The sequence below is a fragment of the Bos mutus genome, chromosome 5 (genome assembly GCF_027580195.1).
Source record: "Bos mutus isolate GX-2022 chromosome 5, NWIPB_WYAK_1.1, whole genome shotgun sequence".
Classification (NCBI taxonomy): Eukaryota; Metazoa; Chordata; class Mammalia; order Artiodactyla; family Bovidae; genus Bos; species Bos mutus.
Window position 1 is genome coordinate 99044095 of NC_091621.1, and position 13408 is coordinate 99057502.

At 54.5% G+C, this 13408-nt stretch overlaps 1 protein-coding gene across 2 annotated transcripts in view; it reads right to left on the reverse strand.

Moving 5' to 3' along the window:
- Window positions 1-300: 300 nt before the first annotated feature.
- The window catches only part of CYTH4 (cytohesin 4), a 32629-nt gene continuing 19521 nt past the window's right edge, over window positions 301-13408 (reverse strand). For both annotated transcript variants that reach the window (XM_005887446.2, XM_070371343.1), the window contains 6 exons: window positions 12897-13045; window positions 7916-8027; window positions 6440-6516; window positions 5909-5980; window positions 5220-5374; window positions 301-3993 (listed from right to left, as the gene is read on the reverse strand). In XM_005887446.2, coding sequence (XP_005887508.1) covers window positions 3921-3993; window positions 5220-5374; window positions 5909-5980; window positions 6440-6516; window positions 7916-8027; window positions 12897-13045 — 638 coding nt within the window. In that variant the 3' untranslated portion in view covers window positions 301-3920. The remainder of the gene's footprint in view (window positions 3994-5219; window positions 5375-5908; window positions 5981-6439; window positions 6517-7915; window positions 8028-12896; window positions 13046-13408) is intronic.

A 13408-nucleotide genomic window follows, 5' to 3' on the forward strand; every position in this document is an offset into this window, starting at 1 on the left:
TCCTCCTCCGATGGTCCAGACTGTTTTGTATCTTCATCAAAGCATGTATATAGTTTGCCTTGAAGTGATAATAATAATAATGGCACTTAACCCTGAGTAGGTACTCAACACTGTTCTAAGTATTTTGCATATAGTCTATTATTTTCTTTTTATAGATGGGCAATCTGAGGCTCAGAACGCCTAGGAAACTTGCTTAAGACACAGGGTAGAGTTGGGCTTTGAACCCATGCACCCCCTCCAACCCCCGCCCCCGCCCCGCCACCCCGAATGGCCTCACCACTGCCCCCTGTGGCCTATTACAGTAAGGAGCTTTTGTGGCACCTTCTCACTTGCCACCCAACCCCACCACACACACCAGTCTCACTTCATCTCAGGGCAGGGGCCACCTGGTACCCGTGTCTGACACTTATAGGGAAGTCCTCATTAAAGGTTATGTCCAGAAACTCCCCTGTCTGAACCCTTCAGGAAGGAAGATCACATCTAGAGAGGGCAAGCTACTAGTTCAGGGTCACACAACCAGAAAGCCAGAGAGCCAGGGTATCCCGACTCCTTGGCTGAGCAGGGGTGACTGTGCCCCACATGAAGGGAGGGGGGAGGCCGATGGGCATCTGTGCCCTCAGGTGTCTGGGGCTGCTGGAGCCCACAGGTCCTAGTTGACCGGGTGCATCCTTCTCCAGGAGGCCGACGTCAAGGCTCTACTCTGGGCCGAGGCCTCATTCCTACAAGGGGCAGCCAGTTCAGCTGTCTGAACTGTGTCGTGGAACCTCTCATCCACGAGTGGTGGGAGCCCCCTGCTGCCCAGAGCGAGGAGTGGCAGAAGGACGGGAAGGTGGGCAGAGGCCACCGGAGCTGGTGAGTCTCTGGCCAGCAAGGCAGAGAGGGACCAGATTGCGATGTGGCCCCGCCCACCTCTCTAGTCACGCCCCTTCCTAGCGGCTTCACCGTTTCCACAGTTCCCTGCGCCTCTAGATACTTGCACTAGTTAATGCTGAGGCCCAGAGAGTCTTCAGTTGACTTCAGTCAGAATTATCGCGCATCCTGTGTGCCAGGCACCGAGCAGTGACAATCTGGCCTGTGAGGAATTCGCAGTCAAGATGTGTGTGATGGGGAGGGGCAGACCTGAAGTGAGCTCACTGCAGTATCAGGTGTGTGTCTTTTCTCCCCTCTGGCTGCCAACACTCAAGTACGGCTCCTTCGAGAAGCCCGCCGGATTGCCTCGCTGCCCAGCTCAGCCCTCCACCGGCCCATGTGCTCCACTCTGTGGAGAGTTGAAATGGGCTGTCTTTCTCCACTAGACTTGAGTTCCTTTTGAGGGCAAGGGCTTTGCCTTGATCATCTTTGGATCCTTGGTTCTGTGTGTGGAACCTGGCACATAGTAGGTGCTTCAAAAACCTGGGCCGAATGAAAGTTGATCAGTTCAACGCCTTAAGGTCTTCAAAGAATGATGCAATGGTGGCATTTCAACCAAGGGGCTGGATTAAGGTGTGGGGGCCATCTCAGTGCCCTATACATCTGAAGGGCCTGCCTAGAACTCAGGACCACCAGAATGTCGGCCCCATGCAGGCATGGCTTTTGTCTTGTTCTACCAGTGCTTGAAACAAGGCACTTAATATAAGATTGTGGAAAGTATGAATGAAGAGTAACAAATTCAAGACCCTCTGTGACTCCCCAAGTGATCATTGGATCCAATCTGTACTTGTATCCCTTCTCGGACAGGGAACTCACTACTTATCTCCTGAACAGCATCCTTTCTGTCTTCAGACAGCATGGCCTGTTGGGAAGTTCTTTTGCTTTCCCCTGGCCTTGGCAGAACCAGTGCACTCTTGCCCCTGCTTAGAGGGACCCTTGCTTCAAAAATTTAGCTCCTGGAGATTTCTGTCCAGGTGGCAGCCCCCAGTGGCCAGAGGATGAGGGTCCAGGGTCTGCTGAATGCCCACTCTTCCCCATCTGGCCCTCCTGGTCTCCAGCTGGGAAAGGGATGAGGGTGAAGGGTCTACATTGGCCTCAAGGATGGCAGATGTGGTCATGGAGAGGACAGAGCCCCACCCACGAGTTGACTCATGAGCTTTATTCTCTATTCTGAGTGATTCCCAGAACAGCCACTCATGCCCAGAAATCCCCCATTCCACCCTCTCAGTGACAGGGAAGGAAGCCGAGGACCAGAGAGGGGAAGAGAGTGGACTAAGATTGCACAGCCAGTGGCAGGAGAGGACCTCAGAGCCCATGACCCCTGGCTCTCCCTTCAGGGCCAAAAAAGGCAGCAGATGTGGCACTCAGCTCCCATGCTGCCATGGGGCCTGTGGAAGACCTCAGACGTCCTGTAAATCTTCTTCCTGTCACACCCAAACAGATCCTCCTCAGTGCAGTATCATTACGAGGTGCTTGCACACCTCCAGAAACAGTGGCCTCACCACTTGCAAGGCAGCTACTCTGTCCTGACCCCACAGAGAGTTTGTGTGTTGTGTTGTGTGTGTGTTGTGAGGTGGGGGAAGAGAGGCTGCCTCCCCTCCCTGGGGAATTCACCTTGTCTGGCTCACCTACGCAGGCTGACAGTCGAGCCAAGGTAACCCCATATCCTGTTTTCCTGCAAGGGAACTTCCCCCTAGGGATTCCCCCAGGGTCTGTGCGGGGTAAGTCGTGCTACTGAGAAGAAACCTGTTTGTGGAATGCTCCTCCAGGCTGGGGCCTCCCTGGAGACAGAACTGCCTGCCTGTGGGTAGTGAAGCCAGCTTCATGCTTGATGGTGCTATGCCAGAGAGTCTCAGGATGCTAGGACCCTGCTGGGGCAGCTGCTTATCACCTCAGGGGCCCTGGGCAGTGGTCTAGCAGGGAAATTGTGGCGGAGACTCTGCTACAAGGGTGTACGTCACTCATGGCATGGCTGCTGCCTCCAGGCAGCCCTCCTGGTAACCACAGATCACAAAGCTCTCTTCTTGGCTTCTTGGTTGTACCACCATTTCTGCTTGAGTATGTCTGCTTGAGTATGTCTGTATGTCTCTGCCATTTGCTCGAGGAGTCCCACATGTCCCTTCTCTAAAATGAACATCCTTGAGGGTGGGCCCACTCTGCTCTCCGCCTCCCAGCAGTCTTCAATCCAGAGCCTCTTCTGGCTCAGTAAACAGGTGTAGACATCTCCAGCCAGAAGCTCCTTGGGAGACCCAGCACATTCCTATCCTTTCACGGACAGAAAGCAGTCTGAGAGGGGCCATTGCTGGCAGGTTGAGGGGCGAAGTGCACAGAACCAGAAGGGCTGGGACATTCCTAGCCAAGCACCACAGTTTTCCAGGAACCAGAGAAGGAGTGTGACTCAGCCGAGGGCACACAGCAAGTTGAGACAAAGCTAGGACTGAGACTGTGATGTCCAGGCTCCTAGTCCAGTGCTCTTGGGTCTCCCAAAGGTTATGTCCATGGATCTGAGATGTGTTTCCTGTGTCCCTTGGGCAGGGAGGGCCAAGTTCCCACTGAAGATGGGGAGGAGCTGGCTGAGAATCCCCTGAGCAGAAGAGGAGGCATCGCCATGGTGGAGGGTAGGAAGCACTCAGGCCCCTCTTGCTTTGAAGGCTGATGGCATTTCAGAGGGCAAGGAGACTTCTAACAAAAGAGGAAACTGAGGCCCAGAGAGAGGGCAGCATGCCAGGCTGTGGCCGCTTTCCTTACCCCTTCCTGTAGTGGACTTGGGGCAGGGGTAGGGCCTTTGCTGGATGCCCAGGGCCAGCAGCCTCATGATCGGGCTCTGAGACCTTGGTGGTTCCCACCCATCCTGGCTCTTGAGCCCTGCCTCCCCCACCCCTGCCCCTCGCTGTCAGGTCGAAGTGAAGGGGGTTGAAGGAGGATGTGTGCGGGCCCTGGGGTGGGAGTGGGTCTCCAGGTACCACAGGTCATGGGGCTCGCAGGACACCGGGCACCACCTCCAAGGAAGCTCACTGCTTGCTGGCGATCTTCTTCTTCCGAGCAGAGACCAGGTCATAGAAAGGGACACGAGTGATGCTGGCTCTGGAGTGAGGGTAGTAAAAAGATTTCAGGGCTGGATGGGCTGGCAAAGGGATCTCATCTCCCAGGGCTTGTAATAAGGGTGTGCTTCTCCCAGGGCGAGGTTGGCCTTTACCTGGAGGGGTAAAGCCTAATGACCCCAACAAGGACCGAGCCAGGGTGTGCCACAGGCGGGCCTGAGAGCCTCGGGAATTCTGCCCCCACGTATCTTTGGACGCCTCCCAGACCCCGTCAGACTTGGAAGGAGGTGACAAGAGCCCAAGTGGAACTAGCAGACCTGCTTGCCAGTCCTAGCTCTGCCCCTCTCTGGCTGTGTAGCCCTGGGCAAGTCCTTTCCCTCTCTGGACCTCAGTCCTCATCTGTAAAATGAGGGTAAGAGTGGGTTTGGCCTGGCAGCCTCACAGGGCTGCTGCAAGATTGGAGGGAAAAGACCCTACAAGTCTCTGGGACATACCTGGTCCCTGGCCCATTGACCACTTCTGTGTCTCCCTCTGTCTAAGAGGACTCACCCTCACTGGTATCGCCCCATGGACTCAGAGTCAAGGTGTTATCCTGCCCCTCACCTGGCTTTCCGCCTCCTGTCCCTCCACTGACCATCACACCTGTTGAACCCCAGCACCTGCATGGTGGACTTTCTCCCCTCATCATACCTGTCTGTGGCTCTCCAGCACACTCAGGAGAAACCTGAGCTCTCTGCCATGGCCACCAAGGCCTTGCCATCCTTTGCAGCCTCATTTCCCAATGCTTAGTCCTCACGCTGCCTGGTCTCTACATAGCCCTACCGCTGCACTGCCCGGCATTGCCTGGTCCCATGCTGCCCAGCACCAGCTATCCAGGAAGATGTCTAGGCATCCCTATGCCTGACCTGCCCTTTTGTTTTGGCCTGCATTGCTCCTTCCACCTAGAAAGTCTTCCTCCCGACCTGCACCAGGCCTTTCCAGGACCACTTAGGATTCTGATGCTAACAGGCACTGGGCAAAGAGCTTTACTTGTAACATCTCCCATGATCCTCCACCATTCCCATGAATTCTGTGCCTTGCTCCTCCGTGTTCTGGGCCTGGCCCAGAGAGGATGCTCACGGAACATGGTGGTAGGGATTTGCATGCCAGAAACAGAAGGGAAGTTCTGGAGTTAGCCCTCTTTGCAGGCAAGGAAACAGGACCCTGAGAGGAGCAGAGGCTTCTGAAAGGTAACAGAGACTCCTCCCCACCAGCCCAGCCATCCGTTACCGAATGGCTTCGATCCATTGGTCCCGCTCCTCGGCGCTGGAGGCTGAGATCCGGTAAGACTCATGCTTGCCCTCCACCACTTTACCATCGCCGTCGGTCTTGCAGGCCTTTATCTTCTGGCCCCGGCAGCTGGGGTTGCACAGCTCCAGGCAGAACTGTGGGGAAGTGGCCAGGTGAGGGCAGGGCAGGGGTAGGAGGAAAGGGCAGCCGTGTGGGCTCTCGGGGAGGCTCGGAGAGGTTGGAGAGGCCTAGACACTTGGGCAAGACCAGCATCTGGAAGAGCAGCAGGACACACCTGACTGCCAGGCCCTCCTGTGAGAGAACAGGCAGCTTCTCATGTTGAGAACTTACTATGTGCCTGACTTGACCTAAATCCATGATTCCTCTTAAAATCCCCAGTTGACAGATGGGGAAATAGAGGCTCAGAAAGCAGCAGAGACTTATTGAAGGTCCCAGAGCCAGTATCAGGGGCCAGGCTCTGAGAGACAGTGTGGCCAGGCCCTCTTGATGCCTCTTGACGCCAGGATCCCCGTCCCTAAGAGGGAGGCTGAGGCAAGCCTGAGCTACTGGAAGGTGTCACAGGCATGGCCTCGCCTCCTGGAGAGCCCAGCCCAGCCGCCCTCTCCCTGCACTCTGTTTTGGAAATTCCTACAGCTGTTCTGGCCTGAGGCCACCTCACTGACACCTACTGGCTTCTTGGGGTCGTCCACCTTCTGCACTGAGAGATTCTCAAGGGGTATGATTCCCCGGGGCTCCTTGTCCTGCAGGAGAATAAGAAGAAAGATCAGGATCAGCAAAGGGAGTCTCGAGTCAAGGGCAGGGAGTGAACTTGGAAGTTTTGTTGTTTAGTCACTAAGTCGTCTTCAACTCTTTTGACCCTGTGGACTATAGCCTGCCAGGCTCCTCTGTCTGAACTCAGCAGCACCCCATACCCAAAGAGGAGTGTGCCCATCTTCCCTAGACTCTGACAAGCCCTGGAGAGGGCAAGGGAGCAGCATGGGAAGAGCCCTGGCTGGGAGTTAGGAGGCCGGACATTAAGCCCCAGCTCTGCCTTGTACCTTGGCCCAGCCCCTTCACCTCTTTGTAGCTGTTTCCCCCATCTGTAAGATGGGTGTGGAGGAGGACCAAATGATCTCAAAGAGGCCCCAGCTCTACAATGGACTGCTTAGTGAGAATCTGGAAAGGGTTTGAGGGGAGGGACAGGGAAGGGTAAGGCTCACAGTGGTGAACTCGAAGTAGTAGAGGCAGCTGTCTGTCAGGATGAACCAGCGTCGTTTCCAGGTCTTCACGCGGCCACCTACAAGAGCCAGTGATGGAGTCAGTTAGCCCTCCTCTGCCCTGGGCTCCAGCACTTCTCTCCATGGAAGAGCAGGGCCTCCGATGCCCACCTCTGTGCCCCCACCCTAGCCCCCTAACCCCTAGCTTCCCACACCTCCCCCTTATCTATCTCTCCCCCACTTAAAAACCTGAGGGGTTCCATCACCTCCAGGCTGCACCAGAGCTCCTCCCTGGTCCGGCCCCAGGGGCAGGCTGGCCATTCCTATACTTTCCTCCTGCCCTCACCACTCTGTTCATCCCTTGGCTGGCTCCCTGCCTGGTGTTGTGCCTAAGCCTTTCATCTTTCATTTGCCAGGCAATGTTCAAGAGGATTCAAGAAACATTCACTTATTAATCCCTATGACTACCTATGAGGAGGGGACCATTATTAACCCCGTTTTACAGATGAGGAGATCGCAGGGCAGAGAGGGTACATCATCAGCTTAAGGTCTGGCAGCAGAGCTGGGATTTGAACCCCAGTGTCTGAGCCCCAGAGCCCAAGTGCATGGTCATTTCCCCACATGTTTAATCCTCCCAGGGATGACTGTTACCATTCCACAGCTGTGGAAACTGAGGCCAAGGATGGATGGAGGAGCTGGGATCTGTGACTTAGAGCTGCCCTGGGGCTGAGAACTGTCAGCTGGGCAAGAAAAGGAGGTTGCAGTCTGCAGGTGGATGGACTGGGAGGTGGGCCTGGAGAGACGGAGGGTCTGGATGGGCTCCCAGGCCAGGGCCCTGCTCTCACATACGGCGTCTGTCCTCCTCTGGCTTGGAAAGCCTCTGGGCCTGGCTGGCTGCCCCTGCCCAGAGGTGCCCAGCGTGTGTGCGGGTGACAGGCTCAGATGGCCGGGTCCTACAGTTCCGCTGCTAGAACTTGCAGCGGCTGCTGCTGTGGCATCCACCATAGCTCCCCTCTGCAGGCCCAAAGCCCTCCCTGCCCCTAGTCCTGTTGAGGAGAGGCTCCCCAAGCCACATCCTCTCACACTCCCGCCCCCCATCTTTCAGGGACAGCCAGCCATCTGCCCACCGAATTCTGCCACTGGCTGGCTATGTGGCTTGGGCTGGTCCCTTAACCTCACTGGGCCTGGGTTTCCTCAGAATCACTTCAGGAAGACAGATCTGCGGTTGAAGGCCTTATCTATGAATCTGTCAGTTTTCTGTCTCCCTTCCTGCTCATTGTTCCCTCCCCCACTGTCCCCTCATCCCCAGGACAGACGGAGGGAGGGTTAGGGCAAGCAGACTGCTGCCCTGGGGCTCAGGAGACTCTCAACTCCACCACCCGAGGCTTCAAGTCAAATGGGTGCATGTGTCAGCTGTGTTGCTGAGTGTTGCAGGCACATCAGTGCATGTGCCCCAGAGTGCAGGAGTGTGCGTCTCACCCAGTTTGAGCAGCCAGCCCTCGCGGTCAGGTTTGAAGAAGGTGTGGGTGAGGTCATTGCCATCGTCCTCGGGGATGGAGAAGGGCTCGCTTTTGATGCTGTCGAAGAGGTTCTGCCCCAAGAGAAGGGAGGGAAAGACCCGCTGTGACATTCATCCAGGGCCTGGGTCTGGCCTATGTGGCCTCGGGCAGATCACTGACTCTGTGTGCCTCAAGGTGGGATGCTGATCTTGGCTCTTATAGGCCCCTCTCCTAGGCAGAGACCAGAGATCTCTTCTCAGGGATGGGAATTTCCCAGAAAGCAGATTTCAGTTCTCTGTGAAGGACTTTCTAGCTGTTAGAGCTGCTGAAATATGGAAGAAGCAACTTTGTAGGACAGTGAGTTCCCTGTCACCAGAGGTATGCAAGCCAGGGCTGAGAATTCCCTGTGGGAGAGTTGTAGATGTTGGCAATGATCATCCCTCTGTGTTTTGAACCCCTGCTGTGGGACACTGCCTTCTACGGACAACCTGCCCAGATTTCCAACTGTTTGGGAAAAACATTCTAAATTGTCTAATTCTGCTGATTAAAACCAGGCACAATGCTGGGTCGCCATCATCGACATAATGAAATCATTTCCTTCTGTTGTGTTTGCGTGTGCTGCTGTTCAGATGGTTTCCTCGAAATGTTAAATGAAAAATTTCACAAGTACTGTTCGATTCCCCAAAGTTTTAGAAATGGTGTTTGCTGGTTTTTAAAGTCTTTTCTGATCCAGGAGCTTAGGGGTGGTGGTAGGGTAAGGATTGGGGAGGAGGGCGCTGGCCTGTAGCAAGTTTTCCTGGATTTGACAGAGAGGACTCAGCTGGCTGCGGTGGGGTGAGTGGGGAAGGGCAGGGACCACCTTCCCTTTTTGGAGCCCCCACATTCCTAGAGCAGCCAGGAAGCCCTGCTGCCCCTCCCGTTCTGGCCCAGCCTGGCCCTGAACTTTCCCTAGTAGCACCGGCTGGTTGAAGGAGTTCTGTTCTTTAAGGCCCGTTCTCTGTCAGCAAAGCTGGCAGCCCATACAAATATTCTGAAGGCCCAAGGCGGGAAGCAGGGGCACAGACAGGGCCTCATCCTTCATGACACCCACGGGGAGCCCCCTGGCAGCTTCTGAGGGCCTTCTACAGCCTACACATTCTGCCCCCACAAGGAAAGAAGCTCTGTTCACCCACATTTCCTGTATCTTGTAAAACCAGGCTCCCCTCACCCCCTGTAAGAAAACACCCTTGCACCTCCCACCAACAAATCAGGCTGTCTTCTCCTGGCTGGGTAGACGTGGTCAGAAAGACAACAGCCACTCATCAGTGGTTGTACTGGCCTTGCGTCCATCCTTCCCCACCCACTCTGTTCTCCTCTGGAGAATCACCCCCTTACTTTCTGTCCAGGTTGCTCAGGGGCTTGACACTGCCCACTCAGCACTCCCTCATGGCTCTAGGAGACAGTGAATGACTCCCATCTGGCTAATTAGAGCATTTCATCCTACTGGTCACAGTGACTGATTCAGAGAGGGACTTGTGACCTACACTAGCGAATAAGCCTTCATTCTGGGACTCTAAACTGTTAAGCAAGATGGAAGCCTGGAGTTGCCCAGGTCCTCTCTGGGAAGCCTTGGGGGGAAGCCTGTTTAAGAAGGAAGCCAACTTGGAAGAGGAGGTTGCTCAGAGATGGAAAGACCAGATTGAGCCCTGACCTCAACGAAGCACCTGGATCTAGCCGAACCTGAAGCTGAACATCAGTCCCCCATCTTTTCATTGACATGAGTTGAGAATTCCTCCAGCTGAGGAAGAAACTGGAAGCTGGGAAACAAGTCAAAATCTGCATTCCCAAATCTTGCTTTCTGGTCTCTGCAGAGGGAAGGGCTCAGATGGACGTGGGTTTGAACCTGGACTCCTCACAGTCTGAGCCCCCCTGGCCAGCTACCTCTATTGGAGCTCAGTTTCCTCTGCTGTAAACTGGGGTTGGGGGGGTGGGGGTATGGTACCTGATGCCTGTGGTTGTCAGGAGAACTTAAGGAGCCCAATATACAGTCATTTCTGATGGAGATGCTTGGACAAGAACCCAGGAGGTCTGGCCCTACCCACAGCAGAAGATGCCCCAAACTGACTGTTTCCTTTGCTGGACCTTGGTTTCTCCACCTGTGGCACCAGAGGATGGATGAGCTCTCCTTCTGTCCCCTCTCCTTCTTTCCCTTCTCCACCCCAGGTCCCTCTCTGGGCAGCCCAGTCATGGTGAGTGGAGCCAGGCACTTGAAGTGCTTTGTCTGCTTCTCAGGAGAACAATGTAAGGTCAGTGTCATCAGCCCACTTTGCAGATGGAGAAACTGAGGCTCACACTCAAGGACATGTAGCCATAAAGGCGGAGCTGGGATTTGATCTCCTGTCCTCTGAGTCCACACCCTGTGCCTTTGCCCTGAGTCTTTTAGGCACTCTGCCCTGTCCCCATCAGGATGGCCAGGGCAAGACTCGCTCAACTTGCCTGAGCCCCTGCTCCAATCATGCACCTCTCCAAAGCCTTTCCCACCTGCGTACCCTCATGGTCACAGAGTGACCTCTCTTTAGGTGATGTGTCTGTGTCAATTTAATTTCATAAATCAGGTCATTTAAAAATGTTATATGTCCTGGAGAATCCTTCTGCAAAGCCACAAACTGATACTTAAAGATACTTAAAGCTGAGTCCTTGCTTTACACATGGGGAAGATGAAGCCCCAAAAGAAAGCAAGAAGACCCCTGTCCACAGCAGCTTTCTGTAAAAGCCTTGAAGAGCAAGGACTAGGCCAGTGTGGTTCACTTTGTGCCCTGAAAGCTTCTGGGTTAATTAGCCAGCCCAGAGGCATAGGTGCTGTGCTAAATACCTTACATGTCTACACTAATCCCATAAGCTGGGAGCTCAGAGAGGTCAAGCCTCTCACCTAAAGTCACACAACTAGAAAATGGAGGAGCTAGCACTTGGATGTGGCTGTGACTCCAACGCTCTGTTCTTTTCCCTGCCTCTTGGCTGCCAAGGAGGATAATAAACCCTTTCCAGACCTCCCAGGCAGAGTTTGAAGCTAAATTGAGATAATAGACCTAAAAGCCCTATGAGAAGAAAGTTACAAGCTCTATACAAATGCAGCGCATTGTTATTAACAAAAGACTTGAATTGGGAAAAATGCCTAAGGAGGGAGCCGCTGAAGGAGGCTCTCCTGGGACAGAAGCAATAAAGTGGCACCTGGGAGATCCAACAGGACTGGTGCTGGCAGGCTGTTAACTCATTACCTGCCAGACCAGGTGTGCCCAGCTTCCTGCTCCAAGTACCACAATGAGATGAGTTTTCAAAGGCCTTTCACATTTCAGGCAGTTTACTAAGGGCTGGGGATTTTAAATAATTATTAGTGATTCTTAATAGCGACCTAAGCTACCATTTAGAGCTTGTGCTATGTACCTGGCATGGGCTATGCCCTTTACGTTTTAAAAATTACTACTCAGCAGCTCTGTGACGCAGGCGTCATTATTCCCATTCTCCTGGTTGAGGAAATGGTGGCCCCGAGAGGGTGAGTCATTACTCAAGGTCATCCAGGAGGCGAACAACGGGGAGATGGGACTTGACCTGAGCTCTAATCTACTCTCAAGCCCTCATTTTATATCATGCCCCCCTCCAAAATAAATATTCTCTGGGGATCAAGGAGGGTGAAGGGCTAAGGGCATGGCTGTTGTCAAACACTGAAGAGCACCAGAGTCATTCCAGATCCAGGCTCTCCCCAACCCCCACCATACTTCTGCTGCGGGACATACACAGGGTGCTAAGCTGCCAGGGTGGGGTTCACATTGTCTCCTCCCCTCCTGCCAGACTCTGACCCAGAGGGAACTGAAACTCTATAGAGCTCTGGGCACCTCTAATCCTAGAAATGAAGTGTCAGTTCATTTTTGCTGAGCCAGGCTTTGAATCTCACTCCTGTCTTTCTAAGATAGTTCCCAGCTCCACTTTGCCCATAGGAAGCAGGTAAACTCTGGAGGCTGTTGTTCAAAGCCCTGGACTTGGTGCCCATCACTGTCTGTATGTACCCAGATGGCTACCCAGGATGCCCCTCCCTTTCCCTACCAGGTCAAGTGCTGGCCACTTCCTCTTTCTGGAATGTCCTTTCCCTGCTTCTCCCCTGGGCAAACTCCCACTCAACTTTCAAGGCCAGTTCAAAAGTCACCTCCTCTGTGAAGTCTTCCACGATGGCACCCTTTCCCTGCCTCTGGGAGAGTGATAGTATTGTCCACTGGGTCTCCATAGCTAGGTTCCTATGGTCAGCATAACATGAATCAGGCAGGGCTGGAATTCACATGTATTTTATCTTCCACCAGACCCTTACCTTGGGTTGAATCATCCCTGGGTGCCCTATGCCAGGCCAGAGCCTGGTGCAGTGTGGCAGGGGTGAGGGCTGTTTAGGATGGGATAGGAAGCCTGGGTTCCACTCAACACTTGAGCTGATGTGTAGCCTATGGAAGACCTGTTTCTTCCTCTCTGGAAGAGGGAGGGGTTTGAGCAGAGACTGGGAATTTTCTACTCTGACCCACTGAGAGTCTAAGACTCTGGGATTCCAAGAAATAGACTAGGTGGTGTGAGGCACCCTTTCGAGGAAGGTGTGAATGATGGGTGTCGAGAGCTCCCCAAAGGCTGAGGTCTGGGCAGACCTCCTGGGTGTTCAGTCTTGGACCTCCTTCTTAAGATGGGACTGCTTGCAAAAGCCCATTTCAGGACCAACCTCTTTTGTGACTGTCCACCCCCTGGACAGAGGAGCCTGGCTGGCAACAGTCCATAGTGTCGCAAAAGAGACACGGCTGAAGCAACTTAGCACATCTCAAGACAGTTATTGACCTGGGAGGGCCCCCTCCTGGAGAGGTCTCTCTTAGATGAGCCCCTCTTGGGTCATCCGCCCAAAGGCAGGCTCCTCCTGGATGCCTGGAGACCTGCTGGGTGGGGCCACGCCCTCTTACCCGCAGCTGCTCCTCAGGCAGGTCACTGCCGCCGTTGATGCCTCGGTTCATGGACACAAAGCGCTCGAAGGGCGGCCTGTCCCGGACGTTGGGGTTGTGGAGGCTGGTGTTGAGCATGATGATGGAGAAGGACAGGACGTAGCAGGTGTCTGCGGGACGCGACAGCGGTCAGAGTCTTGGCCCTGGCCACGCCCCCTCCTCCGCCCTAACCCCTCAGGGCGGAGAGTTGGCTGTTTCAATGCCCTGAAGGTCCACCCTGTCCTCCCGGCTTGGCATTCAAGTCCTAGCCTCACCTCCCACTCTTCCGGAGCTCCCTGCTGCAAACAAGCTTCAACTGTCAGTTGCCCGAGCCCTTGTGTGCCTCACACCCGGCACTTCTGCTCCTGCTGGGCCCCCTGCCTAGCACGCCCTTTTCTCCCCTTTACCCATTTAAACCCTCCTGCTCTTTAGTCTCCTGCTCCAGCCCTCCTCCCCGCCGAGCCCTTCCTGCTCCCCTGCCCACTCTGTTCTCT